Source organism: Scyliorhinus torazame, chromosome 25 (genome assembly GCF_047496885.1).
Source record: "Scyliorhinus torazame isolate Kashiwa2021f chromosome 25, sScyTor2.1, whole genome shotgun sequence".
Taxonomy (NCBI): Eukaryota; Metazoa; Chordata; class Chondrichthyes; order Carcharhiniformes; family Scyliorhinidae; genus Scyliorhinus; species Scyliorhinus torazame.
This window is the reverse complement of record NC_092731.1, coordinates 26484473-26507165: the sequence shown is the minus strand read 5'-3', so window position 1 is coordinate 26507165 and position 22693 is coordinate 26484473. Positions and strand designations below refer to the sequence as shown.

At 47.9% G+C, this 22693-nt stretch overlaps 1 protein-coding gene across 1 annotated transcript in view; it reads right to left on the bottom strand.

The window, feature by feature from the left end:
• LOC140402242 (cation channel sperm-associated auxiliary subunit gamma-like) overlaps window positions 1–22693 on the bottom strand; it is a 317982-nt gene that overhangs the window by 249726 nt on the left and 45563 nt on the right. Inside the window, exons 7-11 of the mRNA XM_072489871.1 lie at window positions 19258–19413; window positions 14589–14760; window positions 9230–9367; window positions 6136–6201; window positions 3892–4011 (exon numbers count right to left, since the gene is read on the bottom strand). Coding sequence (XP_072345972.1) covers window positions 3892–4011; window positions 6136–6201; window positions 9230–9367; window positions 14589–14760; window positions 19258–19413 — 652 coding nt within the window. The remainder of the gene's footprint in view (window positions 1–3891; window positions 4012–6135; window positions 6202–9229; window positions 9368–14588; window positions 14761–19257; window positions 19414–22693) is intronic.

Genomic DNA, 22693 nt, shown 5'->3' with positions numbered 1-22693 from the left:
CATCGGTGTGCCTTCACGCCAACATGAATCAAGACAGGTCTCCCAGGGCATGCACCTGGCAAGGAGAACCCACCAGAGGGGCTCAGGTGTGTGCATCACTCAGTGGGAGGAGGGACATGTCTGGGCACTGCCCCCTGACACTGCCCTTGCAGAGCCATGGGACGGTGCCGGAGGGGTTACCATGGGAGGTGAGTTCTGTCAGGGGCGGGGGTTCCATGGGGGCAGGGTGTTGTTGTGCGGCGGAAGTTCATGGGCGGGTGTTCCATTGGGGGGAGGGGCGGCGGGGCTCCATGGCAGTAGGTTGGGGTTTTCCAAGGGGGAGGTTGGGTGGAAGGTCGGGGATGGAGGTCGAGGGATGGGGGGGCTCCTATTTTAAATTTTTTGTATAAAGGGCACCCTGATCTTTTAGAACCTAAGTTGCTGGCGAGGAGAGCTCATTCAGAACCCGCCCCGCCAGTGTGACGTTGGGGGTAATGTCCCTTTTTCTATACTAATTCCCGAATAATATGGTTGGAGCCGACAGCTTCCTCACCATTTTTCTGACCTTTCACCACACGCTGCACAAATATGATAAAATTCCACACACAGTCACTCAGATCTCACAATATCTTTGAAATGGATATTAAAAAACAAAAAAAACTTCAAATAATCTAATGTCATTCAAGCACACGATACAGAAAAAAAAACTCTCCCTCAATAAAGCCATTCCAAAATAAACTTAATTGCCCTCAAGTGGTCAATCTGTTGTAAAAACAAAACAAAATCTATTTTAATAATCTGATCAAAGACATACAGTCCTTCAATGACCTCTGAGGTCCATACAGCCCCCTGCTGAGTTAAGTGGCTTTGGGCCATTTGAAACACAGCCAAGCATTCATAATGATCACAGTTGCCATAATGAACCAGCCCAGCTCACTGACACTAGAGCATCTTCAAATTGCAAAAACAGATGGCTACGTTTTAAAAAAATATTTTTATTAAGGTTTTTTAACAACACAATTTTTTCCCCTTACAAGCAATAACCCCCCCCCCCCCCCCCCCGTAACAAAATAACGCAAATTCTCCCTGAGCAAGATATATACATGGCAAGATGGTATAGTTACATAGCTTTATACACTGGCTCTCGCCCATTCGTGCCAGTTTCCCCCACCCTCCATGTTATCCCCCGCTCATCCGTCCCCTCAAGCAATCTCTCATTCCCCCCTTCCCACCCCCCCCCCACTCCCCCCAGGGTTGCTGCTGCTGCTGACCGACCTTCCTCTAACGCTCCGCGAGATATTCTAGGAACGGTTGCCACCGCCTGTAGAACCCTTGTGCAGATCCTCTCAAAGCGAACTTAATTCTCTCCAATTTTATGAACCCCGCCATGTCGTTTATCCAGGCCTCCAGGCTAGAGGGCTTCGCCTCCTTCCACAATAGCAAGACCCTTCGCCGGGCTACTAGGGACGCAAAGGCCAGAATTCCGGCCTCTTTCGCCTCCTGCACTCCCGGCTCATCCACTACTCCAAATATTGCTAGCCCCCAGCTTGGCTTGACCCGGACTTTCACCACCTGGGATATTACTCCCGCCACTCCTCTCCAGAACCCCTCCGGGCATGACCAAAACATATTGACATGGTTCGCCGGGCCCCCTGAACATCTTTCACATCTATCCTCTACTCCAAAGAACCTACTCAGCCTCACCCTCGTCAAATGCGCTCTGTGAACCACCTTAAATTGTATCAGACTGAGCCTGGCACACGAGGAGGAGGTATTAACCCTACCCAGGGCATCAGCCCATAGCCCTTCCTCAATCTCCTCCCCCAGCTCCTCCTCCCATTTACCTTTCAATTCTTCTACTAGCGATTCCCCCTCTTCTTTCATCTCTTGGTATATTTCCGACACCTTGCCCTCCCCGACCCATACCCCCGAGATCACCCTATCGTGAACTTCTTGTGCCGGGAGCAACGGAAATTCCCTCACCTGTTGCCTCACAAAAGCCCTCACCTGCATATATCTAAATGCGTTTCCCGGGGGTAACTCAAATTTCTCCTCCAGTGCCCCTAGGCTCGCAAATGTCCCGTCAATGAACAGGTCCCCCATTCTTCTAATCCCCGCCCGATGCCAGCCTTGGAACCCCCCGTCCATCTTCCCTGGGTCAAACCGGTGGTTACCCCTGATCGGGGACCACACCGATGCTCCCATTGCACCCCTGTGCCTTCTCCACTGGCCCCAGATCCTTAGCGTTGCCGCTACCACCGGGCTTGTGGTGTGTTTTGTCGGCGAGAGCGGCAGCGGTGCCGTTACCAACGCCCCCAGGCTCGTTCCTTTACAGGACGCCATCTCCATCCTCTTCCATGCCGCCCCTCTCCCTCCATGACCCACTTGCGGATCATCGCCACGTTTGCTGCCCAGTAGTAACTCTCTAGGTTTGGCAAAGCCAACCCTCCTCGGTCCCTGTTGCGTTCCAAGAACCCTCTTCTAACCCTCGGTGTCTTATTTGCCCACACATACCCCATAATACTCCTACCTACTTTCTTGAAAAAGCCCTTGGTGATCACGATGGGGAGGCACTGAAACACGAACAAAAACCTCGGAAGGACCACCATTTTGACCGACTGCACCCTACCCGCCAGCGAGAGCGGGAGCATGTCCCATCTTTTAAAATCCTCCTCCATTTGCTCCACCAACCTCATCAAATTCAGTTTATGTAGGGCCCCCCAACTTCTGGCCACCTGTATCCCCAGATACCGAAAACTCCTCTACGCCCTCCTCAGCGGTCGGTCCCCTATCCCTCTTTCTTGGTCCCCTGCCTGTAATACAAAAAGCTCACTCTTCCCTACATTAAACTTGTAGCCCGAGAACTTCCCAAACTCCTTCAGAGTCTGCATGACCTCCACCATCCCCTCTATTGGGTCCGCCATGTTTAGCAGCAGGTCATCCGCGTATAGCGATACCCGATGCTCCTCTCCCCCGCGGACTATCCCCCTCCATTTCTTAGACTCCCTAAGTGATATGGCCAAGGATTCGATCACCAGTGCAAACAACAGGGGGGACAGGGGGCACCCCTGTCTCGTCCCTCGGTACAGCCGAAAATACTCCGACCTCCGTCAGTTCGTCACTGGATGGCTAAGTTTTTATTACACCATGCAGGTGTGTCCCGGATCAGGTGGAGACCTTTTTCTTTAACTGACGCCTGCTGATGGATTTGTTTCTATTTTAAAATTAAAAGGTTTATGGCATTTAATGTACTTCAGATTCCTGTGCTGGAGCACTCAGTCGCAGCAGTTAAAAAAAATCTAACTTACAATACAACTAACTGTTAATTTATTATTAGTAACCTAACTATTGAAACTCAGAAAATATTGTTTTTGTGTATTTCAAAGCCTGTCAATGAAATAATTCCAGGCGCAGGTGAATGGCCTTTTTGGTTACTTATTTGGGTTTCCCTGTGATTCTCGCTTCCTCTGAGCGGTCATGAACTGCGTCTACTTGCCGGATGCCGAACCGCTAAAACTCCAAGGCACAATTTAAGTGGCCCACCCCTGAAACGGAGCAGGCAAGAGCGGGAGTGCTGCATGCGGGAGAGCTGCACACACCCTTATCTTGTACTGGTGAAATCTGTCAGAAACAGGAACGGGAGCAGGGATCCTGGAGTCGGATCTCAACCACCATTGCCAAAATCTGGGCAAACTCTGTTTGTCTCCCCAGAGCGGCTGACAGGCCGACTGCGTATTTCTATAACTTGCTGTTTTTATTTCAGAGTGACAGCGACCAGAGTATTTTGCTTTAGTCTTAGATAAGAGAGGGACCCAGCTGAGGGTAATTCAAGTCAGAGGCACAATGAATCATGTTTTCATATCACCACAGTTAAAATGAAGTGTTTAAAAGTCTTTAGAAAAATACACATACCAAAATAATAATATACCAGGTAGTATGCTGTAGCTTCATAATCAGTTAGTATGCCTTCTACAAGGAGAAGAGTAGCATTTTGGAATCGATCCAAGGCAGCCCAGAGCACAAGGCAATTTCCTGAAAGAAAATTACAATTACCTTCTCGGTGATTAGTGGAAAGATTGGTAAGGTTGCCTTAATGCTGCAACGGTACTGTGCCCATTGCCTACCTGACTCTGTTGGAAATGTATCTGCAGCGGGTAAATCCTGGCAGCCTTGTTGTTGGGCTGGGGGACTACCTCCTGTTCAGTAGATGTCTTCCCCCTAGTTAGTGCTCCATTTCTGCCCGCACTCCGCACTCCCCAGCCTGATGAACTCGGCCCTCCACCTCTTCACAAAGGGCCTACCAATCTGTCCCTAGTGAAAATGGCACTGCTGGTATGAGAGAGCTGCTGGCCATTTGAATGACTGCCAGCTCTTGGAGTCAGGGCTTCCTCCCCAATAGGGGAAGCCCTTCCACAAGAATGCCTGGGGCCGTGGTTGAGCTTCTTTGTGCTCTCTAATACTGGCATTTCATTTGGCCTCCGAAGGCCCTCCAACATATCAACAGGCCTCCTCTCAAACACTGCCAGGATCCAGACAAAACAGTGGACTCATGTGACACGGAAATCCTCCTGTTAGAAAATGGCCCTATATTGAGACCCGAGTTACATCTGCTGACTTCCATTGAGCAGGTTGCTGATTCCATTGGCCGCCTACCCCTGGGGAATCCACCCTGAAGCAGGGCCATATCGGGAAGCCATTCCAATGTGATTTTTCCGCTGTGTTCTAACCCTCTACCTCCACGGATCCAGGAAAGTTCTGCCCCCAGCCTGCCTCACGTATTAATTCCATTTCTCTCTCCAGGGGTTGCGAAGCCTGCTGTGTATTCCAGCATATTCTGTTCTTAATACGGATGCACACAGGTGGGTATGCACAACTAAATGCACATTGCATTGGGAAGCCTGATCGAATGCCTGTAGTTATTGTGAATGAGAATGGAGGAGTCCAGTACTAAATTGGACCAGGCTTTCCATTGAGCTTGGAGATCATCCTTTCCCGTGTGGAGGTGCTAGTCAACTCCATTCACACACTTGTAAACTCAAACATGTTGCAGTGTCTGATGACTGATGTTGCAGCTTCCATTGCAGCACAAGCTGCAACTGAATCAACCTCAGAGGGAACTGGGATCAAACCCCATGATGTTGCCACCAATCTGATCCACACCAGCCATCCAGGGAACTGAGCCAAGCAACACCCCCAAGGAGTCGGAGTTGCTGTGAAAACATGCACTTTTACATATACGTGGAGGTCCACAGCCAAGAAAAGTAATGGCAGACGCTGCAATTGTCAATTGTCTTTCACCATCTGGCTGACCTGGAATGTACCCAGCTCTTACCACCTGCCTTTGATGAGTGTTTGGCCGCATTAATAATAATAATCGCTTATTGTCACAAGTAGGCTTCAATGAAGTTACTGTGAAAAGCCCCCAGTCGCCACATTCCGGCGCCGGTTCGGGGAAGCCCGTATGGGAATTGAACTCGCTCTGCTGGCCTTGTTCTGCATTACAAGCCAGCTGTTTAGGCCACTGTGCTGAACCAGCCCCTATTATGAATGCGCCTTCTTTGGCCAACAGGACCGAGAGAGGGACTTAAACCTGGGACTTCTAGCTCAGGACATGGACACTGCCCACTGCACCATAAGACCTTCACAGCCTAATTTAGTCCCACCACTATTTATCAGTTGTTGAGCAGCAAAAATAGTTGCATAACACGGTGACTCTGTCCGAAGACCCTGATCAAGAAAGTCCAAGGATTTGCAGAAAATTGATTTAATAAGCACAGGAGGTCCAGGAAGATTGCACATGGTCCTATTGGCCCAAAACCCTCAAGTGCTTATTCCCACCACGTTGTAATCTTGAAAATCAGACCTTGGATGTGTTAAAAGGGCAAATTCAAATTTACCCTTACTTGGGAGGGGTGAGGAAAGAGTACACTGGAAGTAGGGTTTTGTATCCAGTTTGCAAATAAGGCAAAATGTCAGGTTGTCATGGAGATACCAAAATAGTAAAAGGGTTCCCCAGGGTCTCTGCATCTTTCAGGACAGTGTCACCTTGAAATGCAAGACATACCAGAACCAGAGACAGATTACAAACAGAACCGCCGACAGCAGAACAAAATATCTTATACTCAAAAACAAAACTGATTATTCTCAGGATCCTACTTTGTAGTATAAAACACACTGTGTTGCCCTTAGAGTCCAGCAATGAATCGAAAGTCACAATTCCATCTAAACAAAAGCATAGTTTAAAGGTGTTAGCTATTCATTCAGGATTACAAAATGAATTAAAAATTCCTAAATTTAAATAAGTGTCACAACAAAATGGTAAGGAGCGAAATATGGGGGAAGAATTGTTGCACAGGATTTCTTGATCGTTTCATGTAATAAATTCACTTTGTGTTCTTTGACATCTCTTGGTTGCTCTTCACTGTACGACTGAAAACTCCTTACTTGGGACACACTGACCAGCTATTTCGGGGCTGATCTTCCACCAAATATGAAAACTGCCTGAACTCAGCGAAGAGTCAAATTGCCACGCCACCCCTACCTTCTTATCTGACATTTATTTTGATCCCATCGTCCTGACCTTCCATCTCTGGCTGGGTGTGATACGGGCAGTGCAGCACATTCCCAGTTGAATGCAAGGTGACCACGCCCTATTTATTACAGCATTAGTTGCTGTAAACCAAATAAATTAAAGGTTCGTCCATGTTTAAAGATCTTTGACAGGTCAGAGAGAAGGTAAGCACATAAGGTAAGTGGGTATGACTTGAGGATGGTAGGGGGTTCAGGTAGGTTTTGCCTCAGGGGCGTCAAATTGGCCTTGGGAGGATGGAGTTGGGTCTTGGGTGGAGTGGGTTCAAGCCTCAGGGGAGATTGGGTCTGGCCTCAGGCGATGGGGGGAAGGAGGAATGTTGGGACGGTCATCAGGCCTCGGGGAGGCATCGAGTTGGGCCTTGGGAGGGGGATCTGGTCCACCCTCAGTCCTGAGGGGGTCTTGTTGGGTCAGTCTTCAGGGAAGGTGGGTTGGGTTGAATCATGCTTCAGGGAGCAGCCAAAGTCAGGAGCCACCTTGGGGAGAGTCCCGATTGGTGGTGGGGGTGATTGGGGGTGGGGTGGGGAAAGGTAGTAAGGAGATTCCCAAGTGAGTTGGGGTGGGGAGTCCCGAGGATGTATGGGCAAGGTCTGAATGGGGACTCCAATTATGGGAGGGGTTTGAGGGTCCCATGGGGTGGAGTGTGTCCATGGGAGTAGGGATTCCCTATGTGGGGTATGAAGTAGCCAGGGGAGTGAAGAGTCCTCTGGGAATCGGGGGGGTGAGAGGAGGCCCTGGGAGTCAATGTTTGTACAATAGTCATCCAGAGGTTAGAAGTGTTTTTAATCCTTCTAACCTTTTTTGGATAACTATTGATGTAATCGCAATTTCCAGGCAATTGCCAAGCAAACTATACCTAGGTACCTCCAGGGGAATGGGGATTCCCTAGCGCATCTTTGGGGTATCACCCTGGAGCTGGGAAGTTACAGCAATTTCACAGACAATGGAGAACAGGTTAACCCGATGTGCTTTTACCATAATCTGACAGCTTCACAATCACTATACTTTTCCCGGTACTCAGCAAATGCTGATAGCGGGCGGGAAAAGGGGCATTGAAGCCGCTGACAGCAATGGTGGTTTTCTCCACTGCATCGTCCAGGACTTTGTGTGAAAAATCCATAATGCAACTCTGGAGGGGCGGGCTCTGCCAGCAACCTCGAGCCTCAAGGATTGGGGTGCCATTTTTAAAGGCCACCCCCATGCACAAGAGCTCACCAGGAAACCGCTCCCTGCATTTCCCTGATACTGTCCCCTGGCATTGCCCAGACATTGCCAAGGGGCAGTGTGTGGCCAGTGCCTCAGCAGTGCTGGGGGCATGACCTTCTCCCCGAGCAAACACTGAGCTCTTCAGGGAGGTCTGCCCGCCAGGTGCATGCCTTTGGAGTCGGATTGCATGTCCTTCTACCCTCATGGCAATGTGAATCGGCTTCCTTACGGGCGGGGGGGAATGGGGTGGAGATTGATGCAGGCACAGAGGTCTGATAATGAGATGATAATGTATTCAAATTATGTTCCCGACGTTAAACATCAGGAAGCCCGCCGAGTCAATCGGGGGCGGGGTACAACCACGTCACACGTTTATGTCGGTGTGAAACACGATTTTGGACCTCTTGCAAGATTTTCCGCTCCTACCCAAAGCAAGCCAGAGAGGAAAGTCCTGGGCTGTGATCCAATCAATTTTTTCAAAAACTTACTTCAAATTCAAAACAGGATTTGATCTCTGGATTGTTAGTTCAGGCTTCTGCATTAATAATGTATCTAGGTTTGAATCTGATAGATAATGCAGTAGTTTACACACAATTAAAGATGTAAGCCTCTCATTGCCACCAGCTTCCCTTTAACACTCTTACATTGTCCTTGACCAAATTCCTTTCGCAAATTCATATCACCCACATTAACTGCACTTTCCTAATCATAGAATCCCATTCGGACCATCGAGTCTGCACCGACCCTCTGAAAGAGCACCATACGTAGGGTCAGGCCCCTACCCTATCCCTGTAACCCAGTAAACCCACCTAACCTATTGGACACTAAGGGCAATTTAGCATGGCCAATCCACCTAACCTTCACATCGTTGGACTGTGGGAGGAAACCGGAGCACCCGGAGGAAACCCTCGCAGACACGGGGAGCACGTGCAGACTCCGCGCAGTCACCCGAGGCCAGAATTGCACCCTGGTTCCTGGTGCTGCGAGGCAGCAGTGCTAACCACTGTGCCATCTACCCAGAAACATTTGCAATTGTTTCTTGGTCTCCCAACGATTTTCTTGTTTCAATGTGTGTATCGTCAGTAAAGTCGCCATAGTCCCAGATGACCATAGATTGCTTTCCCCTTTGAGGGGGAGAGCTGACTGGTGGTGATTTAACCTGAGGATCACCACACCTCAGGAGACGGGCAAGGTTGAGAAGACAGGGCCTTATTAATAACCTCAGCCGGCACAGGAATTGAACCCAGTGCTGTTTACTTCCCTCTGCATCACAAACCAGCTGTCCAGCCAACTGAGCTAAATCTGCCCTCGCCTCATGTGTTTCGCACATGAAGCAATAACACTTCCCAAGTTATTTATTTTTGTGGTCTTTCCGAGCAGAACATTCAAATGTTGTAGAAGTCAAGATTGGAAAATTGTACATCGCCAGTTTTGTTATTCATATGGTTTTCAAACCTTTGATTGTGCCAATGAAGGTCATTGCTTTGTGTTTGCCTCCTCCAATAACAAACAGTTTTTCTTCATTATTCATAGTAAGATAAACTGGAATCAGTCTTTCTACACAGACGGAGTATAACACACGGGTCCACCTGTCTGGAAAATATGAAAGGAAATACACAAGACAATGAGGTTAAAAGGCATTTATTACAGATTCATGATAAGATTCCCCATTCAAACACCAAATTTATGTCTCTGTGATACTGTGGACAAATACATCCAGTACTGACCCACATTGAGCAGGAGGGCCAACATTCATTGACCAATATCAAATGTAGAGGGATCCAAAGAACTCCCAGCAAGTGGAGCAGCACTGGAGAACTGTGCAAGACTGAACATTTGTTCCAGCTACACACATCATTCAAACTCCGGTGAACTGGCAGGGTGACCAAAAAATCCCCAACCCTGAATTAGAACTTCTTCACTGTGTTCAATTTGTTCAGGCAACAGCTAGAACTATGTCTTTTGGATCTGGCTACCTCTGAACTACACAGACAAGCCATCAAAGTTAAAGTCGGTCAATAGGAAATGAACGTCTCCACAGATTGAATACATAGAAGGATCTGTTGAAAGAAGACCTCAAGGCCCCAAACAAAATCTGGTCAACACAGAAAGACCAGTTAAGAGTTCAGCTTAATTTCTGTATACACCGTCTTGAATTTATGTCTTTCAGACAGCAACTCATGGAGACGATAAGTCATTCTGAGCCACAGCAGAAATAAGGCGACTTTTCAGAAGCAGATTTGGCTGATGGAATCACTCGGCTCGTGTTAGCTTCCACGCCTAGTGAAACATCTCAAAAAGACAGATCAGCGCAGAGGTTCCAGCTTGGAAGTATTGCCAAAAGAGTGATCCAAATATTGATTGATTGATTGATTGATATTTATTGTCACATGTACCGAAGTACAGTGAAAAGTATTTTTCTGCGGCCAAGGGAATGTACACAGTACGTACATAGTAGACAAAAGAAGAATCGACAAAGTAAATCAACAAATGGTACATTAACAAATAGTGATTGGCTACAGTGCGGAACAAGGGCCAAACAAAGCAAATACATGAGCAAGAGCAGCGTAGGGTGTCGTGAATCATGTTCTTACAGGAAACAGATCAGTCCAAGGGGGAGTCGTTGAGGAGTCTTGTAGCTGTGGGGAAGAAGCTGTTCCTATGTCTGGATGTGCGGGTCTTCAGACTTCTGTATCTTCTGCCTGATGGAAGGGTCTGGAAGAGGGCAAAGCCTGGGTGTGAGGGGTCTCTGACAATGCTGTCTGCCGTTGTGAGACAGCGGGACGTGGAGACAGAGTCAATGGGAGGAAGGCAAGCTTGTGCGATGCATTGAACTGAGTTCGCCACACTCTGCAGTTTCTTGCAATCTCGGGCCGAGCAGTTGAAACAATCCTTTTAGGTGGTCAGAGTTTACGGGTGCTGTGCACAATGCCGCCACTGGCATAGCAGTCAAACAATCCTGAGAAGTCATGCAGGCGATACGTGCACCCATAAATTGTCCAGCTTTCCACGATATATGCAAAGTATGTGACACCAGAGACTGGAAGTGCCAATGCAGGAAGCCAAAGCCAGAACAGATGGTGCAACATCAAAATAAGACACAGTCAGGTGCAAGACAGGTTCCGCATTCCAGCAAATGACCAGTACCAAATAGCACAAACTCCAAATCCATAAAAGACCACAAAGACTGCAAGGTTGGATAATGAGGATGACCAGACCGTTAACAGACACAGTGAGCAGTCATTCCATATAGTCAACATCACAGGACGTATTAACTTTGTTGTAGATGTTTCCAGATGGGGGTCTCAGCTGGTGTGGGTGGTCCTGAAGTCTGCTGCCTGTGTTGTTTGAAAGTTCTCGCCGTGCTGTGTTAGTCTGCTCCCTGTGGCATGGCGGAATTGGGTGGCTGCAGCGGCGGGCAAGTAGGGTGAGTGTAATGGTACTCAAGGAGGCGGCACTCGTGGGCTGGGTGGATGAGACCCTGAAAGAGAAGGCAACCTCACGTTGCCGCTTTTACTGGGCAACCCGAAAAAATTATTTACAGAGGCATTTCTTGCTTTACTATACTGATATGATGAGTCGAATGGGTGCTCTGGTCATCCTCGCCGATCGTCTTAGCCCCGGTGGTGATGCAGGTGCTGGTTCGGGCCCCATCGTCTCTAGGAGCGCGCAATGCCTCTTCCCGCTCCAATACCCCTATTCGGGGCCGGGGGAAGGACCGATCCACCCGGGAAGGGGGCGGCTGTGGGGTGCGCCGGTGGGAGGGAGGGGGTGATTGGTGTTGGGGGGGGGGGGGGGGTGTGGAGCTCCAGAGGGGGTGACTGGTGTTGGGGGGGTGTGTGGAGCTCCGGCGGGTGCCAAGTCCCGCAGAGAGACCGTGTCCTGTTGGCCGTCGGGGTACGCCACGTAGGTGTATTGAGGGTTCGTGTGGAGGAGATGAACCCTCTCGACCAACGGGTCCGATTTGTGCATCCGTACATGCTTTTGGAGCAGGACGAGTCCCGGGGCTGCCAGCCAGGTCAGAAGTGACGTTCCGGAGGAGGACTCCCTAGGGAAGACAAGGAGGCGTTCGTGAGGTGTTTGATTCATTGTTGTACACAGCAGCAACTGGATGGAGTGGAGGGCGTCCGGGAGGACTTCCTACCAGCGGGAAACTGGGAGACTTCTGGACCGTAGGGCCAGCAGGACGGTCTTCCAGACCGTACCATTCCCCCTCTCTACCTGACCGTTCCCCCGGGGGTTGTAACTGGTCATCCTGCTCGAGGCAATACCCTTGCTGAGCAGGAATTGACACAGTTCGTCGCTCATGAAGGAGGACTCCCTATCACTATGTATGTAGGCGGGGAAACCAAACAGTGTAAAGATGGTGCCGAGGGCTCTAATGACCGTGGCCACGGTCATGTCGGGTCAGGGGATGGTGAAAGGGAACCGGGAGTATTCGCCAATCACGTTCAGGAAGTACGTGTTGCGATCGGTGGAGGGGAGGGGGCATTTGAAGTCCAGACTGAGGCGCTCAAAGGGGCTGGACGCCTTTATCAGGTGCGCTTTATCTGGCCAGTAGAAATGCAGCTTGCACTCTGCGCAGATTTGGCAGTTCCTGGTGGTGGTCCTGACCTCCTCGATGGAGTAGGGCATGTTGCGGGTCTTTACGAAGTGATAGAAACGAGTGACCCCCGGGTGGCAGAGGCCCTCGTGGAGGGTTCAGAGACGGTCCACTTGTGCGTTGGCACATGTGCCGCGGGATAGGGCATTGGAAGGCTCGTTCAGCTTTCCGGGACAATACAAGATCTCATAGTTATAGGTGGAGAGTTCGATCCTCCACCGCAAGATCTTGTCGTTCTTGATCTTGCCCCGCTGTGCATTATCGAACATGAAGGCAACCAACCGTTGGTCAGTGAGGAGAGTGAATCTCCTGCCAGCCAGGTAATGCCTCCAATGCCGCACAGCTTCCACTATGGCCTGGGCCTCCTTTTCCACTGAGGAGTGGCAGATTTCTGAAGCGTGGAGGGTGCGTGAAAAAAAGGCCACGGGTCTGCCCGCTTGGATGAGGGTGGCCGCCAGAGCTTCGTCGGACGCGTCGCTCTCGACTTGGAAGGGAAGGGATTCATCGATTGCGTGCATCGTGGCCTTTGCAATCTCCGCTTTGATGCGGCTGAAGGCCTGGCGGGCCGCTGTCGACAGGGGAAAAACCGTGGATTGGATTAGCGGACGGGCCTTGGCCGCACATGGATCGCTGGGGGGGTTGAGTTTGGGGTTCTCCCCCAGAGATTGCGGCGACCCCTGGCACACTGCTAAAAAGTGCCCCTTTTTGCTGCACCCTTTACAGAGGGCCGAGTGGGCCGGGCAGCGCATTCGGGGGTGTTTCCCCTGACCACAAAAGTAGCAGCGGGGCCCCCCCGGGTGATCTGCTGCTCTGGCACGCAGGCCTGCGGGGGGCGGGGGGTCCCGGGGGTTCGGTCGCGAACGGATTCCATGGTGCCCAAGGGGCTGCCGTGCAGTCGGGGGCGTAGGCATGGGTGTTCTGCAATGCCACATCGAACGAGGCCGCGAGGGCCTGTGCCTCTTTGAGGCCTAGTGCAATCGCTGGTGAATTTGGGATGAAAGCATACCTGCCACAAACGCATCTCGGACCAGTAGCTCTGTGTGTTCGTTAGCCGAAACCGATGGGCAGTTGCAGTTCCTCCCCAGTATTAACAGCACACTGTAGAATTCGTCCAGCGATTCCCCGGGGATTTGCCGTCTCGTCACGAGCTGGTGGCGTGCGTAGACCTGGTTTACGGGCCGAACGTAGACTCCTCTCAGCATGGCGAGCGCCGCCTGGAAATCGTCCGCATCCTCTATGAGAGTGTAGATTTCCGGGCTCACCCTGGCATGCAGGGCCTGCATTTTCTGGTCTTCTGTAGGTATGCCGGGGGGCGTTCGGAGGTATCCCTGAAAACACGCTAACCAATGTTTAAAAGTGGCTGAGTTTGCCGCCTGGGGGCTGATTCGCAGACACTCCAGAATGATTCGGAGCTCCATGTCCTTTAAAGTTTGCGTAATAAATTGTAGCACAATCAATCACTCATGAGACGAGATGAGAAGGAGTCGAACGATGGCTTTATTACGCAGACTTGTTCCCCAGCAGCACAATTACAGAATGCGGCTGCTGGGAGAACCCGGGCTCTTATACTCTACCTTACTGGGTGGAGCCAGCAGGCGGCTGATCCAATCGGGACCCAGCTTCTAGCCACCAATAGCCTCTCGGCATCACAGGGTACCTTAATACCCCTGATACATACCACCACATGTGCAAATGCTATTTCTTTCATCGATTCCCCCACATAAGCGTCACATCCATATCCAGAGGAAGCTGAAAGCAGAACTGAATAAGATAGAAAGATATGACATAATCTGTAAAGTCCAGTTCAACAACGATTGGTGTAGTTCCATCACCTGCGGCGACAAAAAGGATGGCTCTTTATCTTTAGAAGGTGGGACTGAAACAATAACTCATCAGAATTATTGGGGAGAATGGTGCTGCTTTTGATGAAACACCAATGAGGTGGTGCTTCCACACTTGCACAACCTAGCGAGGCATGAAGGTATAAGATTATTAGGTGACTAACAAGAATACTAATGGTATTCAGTACCCACCTCGATGCCTCATTAGCAGTGCATGCGTGTCTGACATGTATAAAATACTGAAAATCCGTGCTAGTCGGCAACTCTGATGCAGAGATGCTACATCAGGATAATTATTTCGCTTCCAAGTCAGCCCTGGACATTTCCCCTGTCTCATTTGTTCTTAAGTTTGAGTCTGGACTGACCGTACCTGATCCTTGATCTGTGTGGCGAAGTAAGGTAAAATTCCCTTTGAAGTAATACATCAGCTGATTCTGCCGAATAAACAGCATACTTTCCGTAGCAATGGTATCATGCACCGTGGCGGAGTACACACCCTGTGGACAACTAAGGGAGCCAATCCAACAGCTGTCAATGTTCACCTGAAATAGAACAGATATGAAGTGTGATAATGCAATCAGTGAGCTGGAAAGGTACACTGTCAGCTGGCTGAGGCCCACCGTCCAACGTTTGGACTGGTTTAATCCAGATCAGGTGAGCAAGATCGTCACCATACCTGCATGTGGAACGGAAATTATTGTAACTCAACAAGAGAAGGAGGAAAGAGGAGAATAAGAAAGCTTAGTTAGAAGGAATATTCAGAAATCTGAGTGGAGTATAATACTCCGTAACTGTCAGCTACTTTTATTAAAAGAAACTTTTGCCATGTGCAACCGTGGGCCCATGATGAAAGTACACGAATAGGAACCTGAATGCTCAACCTCCATGGGAGTAACCTCCATGGAGAGGCTGTGCATTTAACTTAATTATTAATTATGTTGATCCAACCCTGTGCTATTTGGTGGTTCTGAGACATATTTGCACGAAGTCAAATGATGTGTTTCTCCATTGTTCGATTGTGCCAAGCTCCCAAGTAAGAGAAGTCAGTGTTGGCAGGTTAGTATAAGGGATTGCAGGTTTACTGGGGTATGTGTGTGGTGGATCTTTACTGCATAGTCATAAATAGTTCTACAAGAGTTGGACCAATACGCACCTATGTTATGTTCAGTCATTCATTTTGACAACTCCTTAATCCTTTGAGGGGCCTGTTTGCATAGGAAATTTGAGCCTTTTCCTTCAAATAACTCTTCACTTCCTTTTTAGAAACCCTTGGCTTTTCATTAGAATGTTCCTCAGAACATCTCGAATGTACGTCCTCGCTGCTCATTCTAAACAATCACCCAATCTGTCTAATTCAGCAGTGATGGACTCCCAGAGTTTAGTGCCCAAAATCTCAGTGGCACCAATAAAGGGTTTCCCAGTAACTGCCACTAGGGGCATCAGAGCTACATCTTCCCACTTAAGACTTTTATTCTATTTAACACAATCTACCTTTGATACCAGCGCCTGAGGGCCACAGATGCCCCTTTTCATTTGCACTCCCCAGGACATGTGCAAGATTTTAAAAGGAACAACAATTTGTACTGCTTCTGAAAACGGGAGCTGATTGGTTGGCAAGTCAACTCTGATTGGTCAAGACTTTGCCGTGGCAAATGCACCAGAAAGCTGTGTGAAGAAGTTTTTCTTGACTCCCTTTTTCTTCTTTTCCAATTATTTTAAATCAGTGCCCACTTGTCCTCGCTCCTTTCACGAGTGAGGTAGTTGCTCTCTATATACTCTGTCCAGACCCCTCATGATTTTGAATTCATATAGCAAATTTCCTCTCAGTTTTGTCTACTCCAAGGAAAAAAGTCCCAATTTCCTCAATATATCTTCAGAACTGAAGTTCCTCATCCCTCGAGCTATCCTCATGGGTCTTTTCTGCAATCTCTCCAATGGCTTCACATCTTTCCCAAAGTGTTGTGCTCAAGAGTTGTATAGAATACTCCAGCTGAGGCCAAAGTAGTGTCTGATATAAGTTCAACATAACCACCTTGCTCTTGTATTCCATGTCCCTATTAATAAAGCCTAGGATACTGCTTGCTTCATTAATTGCCTTCTCAACCTATCCTGCCACTTTCAATGGCTGATGCACCATATTCATCCAAATCCCTCGACTCCTTCACCCACTTTAGAGTTGTACCATTTACTTTATATTGTCCCTCCATGCTTTTCCTATCAAAATGAATCACTTCACATTTCTCCTCATTGAACGCATCTTCGACTTGTCCAACCATTCCACCAACTTGTCTACGCCCTTTTGAAGCACGACACTCTATTCCTCATAGTCACAGTGCTTCCAAGTTTGATATCCTCCGCACATTTGGAATTTGTCCCTTGTACACCAAGGTCTAGGTCATTAATATATATCAGGAAGGCCAAAACTGATCCCTGGGGAACTTCAATACAAACCTTCCAAAGCATGAAAAAGCATTCAGTAACCACTGCTCTTAGCTTCCTGTCACTCAGCCAATTTTATATCCATGTTGCGACTGTGCTTTTTATTCCATGAGCTATAAACTTACTCTTAAGTCTGTTGTATGGCACTGTATCAAATGTTTCTGGGTGCCCATGTATACCACATCAACAGTATTCCCCTCATCAACCCTCTCAAAATATTCCAGCAAGTTAGTTAAACACAATTTTCTCTTAACAAATCCTTTAAATCACCCACATTTATCCATGTGACATTTATCCCGAATTATTGTTCCTAGAGGCTTCCCCACCAAAGAAGTTAAACCAAATGGTCCACAGTTGCTGTATTTATCTCTGCACCATTATTTGAACAAGTATACAACATTTTCATTGGAATGGCGGAGGTTGACGGGCGACCTGATAGAAGTTTACAAAATTATGGGTGGCCAAGACAGAGTGGATAGTCAGAAGCTTTTTCCCAGGGTGGAAAAGTCAATTACTAAGGGACATAGGTTTAAGGTGTGAGGGGAAAAGTTGATAGGAGATGTGCGTGGCAAGTTTTACACAGAGGTGAGTGCCTGGAACTCGCTGCCAAGGGAGGTGGTGGAAGCAGGTATGATAGTGATGTTTAAGAGGCATCTTGACAAATACATGAATAGGGTGGGAATAGAGGGATATGGACCCCAGAAGTGCAGAAGGTTTTAATTTAGAGAGGCGTTATGATCGGCACAGGTTTCGAGCGCCAAAGGGCCTGTTCCTGTGCTGTATTGTTCTTTGTTCTTTTGTTCTTTATTTCTAATTTTTTAGTCCTCTGGCACCACCCCTGAGTCTAAGGATGACTAGAAAATTATAGCATCTTGTTTCTTGGTAAACTTCCCTCGTGAGCCACAGGTGGGGCTTTGTTGCTGATTTTTTTGTTCTTTAAAGAAACAAATTTTTACTGAACGTTCTGAATTAATTTTTTATGTATTTTTCATTGATTATTTACCACCATACTTTTAAATCTATTTACAATGAATCTTAGCCAGTTCTCCACTCATTCCTATGTAATCAGCATTGTTTCGGTTCAAAATACATGCTTGTAACTGGAGTATGTCACTTTCAAATATAGGACTAGATTTTTGCAGAGTGGGGGGGTGACCATTGAAAAATGGTGGGTGACTCAGTTGTGGAAGTCCCACTCCAATTTCTGACACAACCTCTATTTTTGCTGGTGGAGGAAGAGAGCAGAGGCGTGAAAGGTTTCCGCCCTGCCAGCTGGCGGGAAAGGCCTTTGGTGCCCGCCAGCTGGCACGAAACTGACTTTGCCGGGCGGCGCATGCGCGGGAGCATCAGCGGCCGCTCACGGCATCCCCGCTCATGCACAGTGGAGGGGGTCTCTTCCGCCTCCGCCATGGTGGAGACCATGGCGAAGGCGGAAGGAAAAGAGTGCCCCCACGGCACAGGCCCGCCCACGGATCGGTGGGCCCTGATCACGGGCCAGGCCACCGTGGGGGCACGCCCCGGGGCCAGATCGCCCGCCCGCGCCGCCGTGTCCCACTGTCCCAAAGGTGGTTCAATCCACGCCGGCTGGCGTGGGTTGACAGCGGCGGGACTTCGGCCCATCGCGGGCCGGAGAATCACCGGATGGGGCCCGCCAACCGGCACGGCGCGATTCCCGCCCCCGCTAAATATCCGGTGCCGAAGAATTCGGCAACCGGCGGAGGCGGGATTCACGCCAGCCCCCGGCGATTCTCCGACCCGGGGGGGGGGGGGGGGGGGGGGGGGGAGAATCCCGCCCCATATGACCCTTTGTTAAAGCTGGCAAAGGTTTACAAGCCCGTAGTTTTCCAGTTTATCCCTCCAGTTTATCCCTCTCACCTTTCTTGAATAAAGGTATAACATTGGCAACCTTCCAGTCTTGCAACATTACTTCTTTCAATGAAGATTGAAAGATTGTGGCCAATACCTTGCTACCTTTGCTTCGTTCAGCAATCCAGGATGCACTCATCAAGGATGCATTCTATCCAGGTCAAGTGATGACAAACTTTCAGTAGCTGGAAAGCATTGCTAATGCTATTGATAGCATGAGAGTTATGTCAACAAATAGCTATTGAAACTGCGAAAAGATTTATTTCAACTTTTTAGCACATCAGAATGTCAAGCAGGCAGGGCGATCATTTAACATATGTCAGTGGAAGGAAGACGCAATAGCAGTCGCAATGCTGCCATGGAAATAGTCAGCTGCTGGTCAATTACTGCTCCTTGTACCAAACATCTGAACCTATGCTCTTTGGAAAAAACACATACATGAGAAATATGAAAAATGCAATTCTGTTGAGACCCAAGATAAGCACAACATCTCTTCAGCAAAATGCCTGTTGTTCCCTGGAAAATGCTTTAGTATCACCCTGTGGAAAATGTCAAGCACTATTGTTAAAATTGTCTTAAAGGCTTGAGATCATGTGACTTAGGTAGAAGCATGACAGTTATGTGTAAAGTGTGATTATATTAACAGCACTCACTATTAGGTATTTATATTGTTGTTTAAATAGATACATAGTATAAATATTCTTTCCAAAAGGTTTCAAATAAAACTGAGTCACCTCCAAAATAGTAAAATCATCAAATTCATTGGTAGACAAGACGACAACCTTGCGATCAGTAATTCCTCCGAGTATCAGAACTGGACTATTCTCGGTCAAATACCAGAGCGGGCTTGAGGGATTAGGGATCGGAATTAAATTTCCGATTTCTACAACCTAAAAAGGAACAAAAATCAACAAATTTCTAAGCCAAGAGTTTCAGATTGTTTAAAGTTGAACAAAACCAACATTACTATATTCTTTCTTGTCTGAAAACATTGCTCAGTAATTAAAATCTTAGAATTGGCTTCATTCGGTGACACGGTGGGGCAGTGGGTTAGCGCTGCTGCCTCAGGGCGCCGAGGCCCCAGGTTTGATCCCGGCCCTGGGTCACTGTCCGGTGGACTTTGCACATTCTCCACGTGTCTGCGTGGGTCTCACCCCCACAACCCAAAAGATGTGCAGAGTAGGTGGATTGACCACGCTAAATTGACCCTTAATTGGAAAAAAATAATTGGATTCTCTAAATTTATATTTTAAAAAAGAATTTCTCTTGTTATAATTTTAATTAAAATTTATTTTTATGCAGAAATTGTATAAACATATTTTTCCTCCTTAGTTGGCGAGATTCTGTCTCCTCCAAAGGGAAGGAAGCTCCACTGGGGAAAAATAACCCAGTTTCCCAATCCCGAAACCTTGTTTATCATCAGGTATTAAATTATTTTTATCTATATTATTCCTCAATTATTTTCTATACAATTTTAATTAATTAAATATCATGACTTGATTATTTCATTAAGATTTATATCTTCTCCCATGTCTGCGTGGGTTTCATCCCCACAACCCAAAGATGTGCAGTTTAGGTGGATTGGCCATGCTAAATTACCCCTTAATTGGAAAACAAAATAATTGGGTGCTCTAAATTTAAAAAAAAAACGATTTACATCATCTCGGGTTCCTCCAGTCCCTTGCATTTCTCCAATCTTGCACTCTTCTTCAGTCTCTCAGGCTTCTTCGATCTTCCTGTGTGTCAACCTCTCCTGTCTCTCTGTCCTCGACTCACTTTTCAATGACTTTTCTACCCCATTTGATCCCTGGGGTTGGTTTTTCAATCCCTTGGCAAGTAGTGCACAAATTGGGAAATTTCCTAGCTTGGTGCGCCCACCTCGGGGAATAGTGCTTTTGGATTACATTGAATGTTCTCGAGGGATGGAGGGTGCTGGATGGCAGCCCCAGATGAAGATTGGTGTGGCCATAGGAGTGGCTGATTGCCACGGCCCACCTTGGTCCTCTGGGACTTCAACCCAGTTGTTCTGTTAAATGAGGTCTTCTAGCCCTCATCCCTCACACCCCAATCCCCCCTCACCTGCTTCCCATGCCTCCTGGCCCACCCCCCAGCCAATTTGATGCCAACTCATATCAATTCATTCCCCACACTCATCCACCACGGTACCATATAGCCTCCATGCCGACTTAATGCCAACTCACCACCCTTTGCACTTCCATGCCAACTCACCCAGTGTCAACCAGGGGGCAGACCTCAGGAATCATGTTCACATAAAATAAAGATCTGAATTACTATTACAGTTATCATTATTTTTAAATAAGCTCCCATTCATGAGACCCCATTCAATACATTATAATCTGCTCAAGTACATAAGCCACTAAAAAACAAACATTTGTTATTATGGCCCCAAATCAATATCAGTTAAACCTTTAATGATATCTTTGAGCTGTCAGTTAAATTGTGAATTTACAACTCTAACATTGACAAAACAAAGAACAAAGAAAAGTACAGCACGGAACAGGCTCTTCATTCTCCAAGCCTGTGCCGACCATGCTGCCCGTCTAAACTAAATTCTTCTACACTTCCTGGGTCCGTATCCCTCTATTCCCATCCTTAAATGTCACTATCATCCCTGCTTCCACCACCTCCTCCGGCAGCGAGTTCCAGGCACCCACTACCCTCTGTGTAAAAAACTTGCCTCGTACATCTCCTCTAAACCTTGCCCCTCGCACCTTAAACCTATGCCCCCTAGTAATTGACCCCTCTACCCTGGGAAAAAGCCTCTGACTATCCACTCTGTCTATGCCCCTTATAATTTTATAGACCTCTATCAGGTCGTCCCTCAACCTCCGTTGTTCCAGTGAGAACAAACCGAGTTTATTCAACCGCTCCTCATAGCTAATGCCCTCCATACCAGGCAACATCCCAGTAAATCTCTTCTGCACCCTCTCTAAAGCCTCCACATCCTTCTGGTAGTGTGGCGATCAGAATTGAACACTATACTCCAAGTGTGGCCAAACTAAGGTTCTATACAGCTGCAACATGACTTGCCAATTCTTATACTCAATGCCCTGGCCAATCAAGGCAAGCATGCCGTATGCCTTCTTGACTCCTTCTCCACCTGTGTTGCCCCTTTCAGTGACCTGTGGACCTGTACACCTAGATCTCTTTGACTTTCAATACTCTTGTAGGTTCTACCATTCACTGTATATTCCCTACCTGCATTAGACCTTCCAAAATGCATTACCCAATGATATGTTGTGGAAATCAGCTAAGCATTACTAATACTATTGATAGCATGCGAGTTATGTCAACAAACAGCCTTGCCACAACCGAGGAGAGTCCGTGTCGTTATTCAGCGACTCTAGCTTAGTCTGGCCTCTTGGCCTGATGGTTTTGAGGAGGTTGTACCAAAATTTCTTGTGTAGGTCAGGGTCACCTGTCTTGAACGCCTCAGACCTGGACTTCAGTAGGGAGTGGATCTCTCGGTTAAAGCATGGTTTCCGGTTGAGGAACGCACATACTACCTTCTTTGGCACGCAATCATCGACACATTTACTGGTGAGGTCTGTGACAGTGATGGCATAGTCGTCTAGGTTGGCCCCTTAGTGGAGGTGTCAATGACCAGGGGTCTTGAATTTTAGGGATGGAGCAGGAAGTTTGGGGGAGATGCGAGGAAAAACTTTTTCACCCAGAGGGTGGTTGCGATCTGGAACTCACTGCCTGAAAGGATAGTAGAGGTGGGAACCCTCACACCATTTTAGAAGTATTTAGAGGAGCACTTGAAATGCCGTAGCATATAAGGATACGGACCAAATGCTTGAAAATGTGATAGAATAGTTAGGTGCATGTAGGCGATGGGCCAAAGGGCCTCTCTTTCAATGCTGTAAAACTCCATGACTTCCTCACGCAGCGAATGGTTCAGGGCTGAAATCATTGCCTGGAGGTTTGGTGGAAGAAGGATCAATCAAGGTATTCAAGAGGGCACCATTTGATTATTTGAATAGAAAAAAATGTGCAAGGGTATAGGAAAATGCCTGGAGAATGGCATAAATTAATAATGTTTATTTGGAGAACCATGCAGATATGATGGGCCAAACGGGCTCCTTCTGTGCCATAAGAATTCTATGATTCTGTGATCTCAGGACACTCTTGAACACCACTTACCAT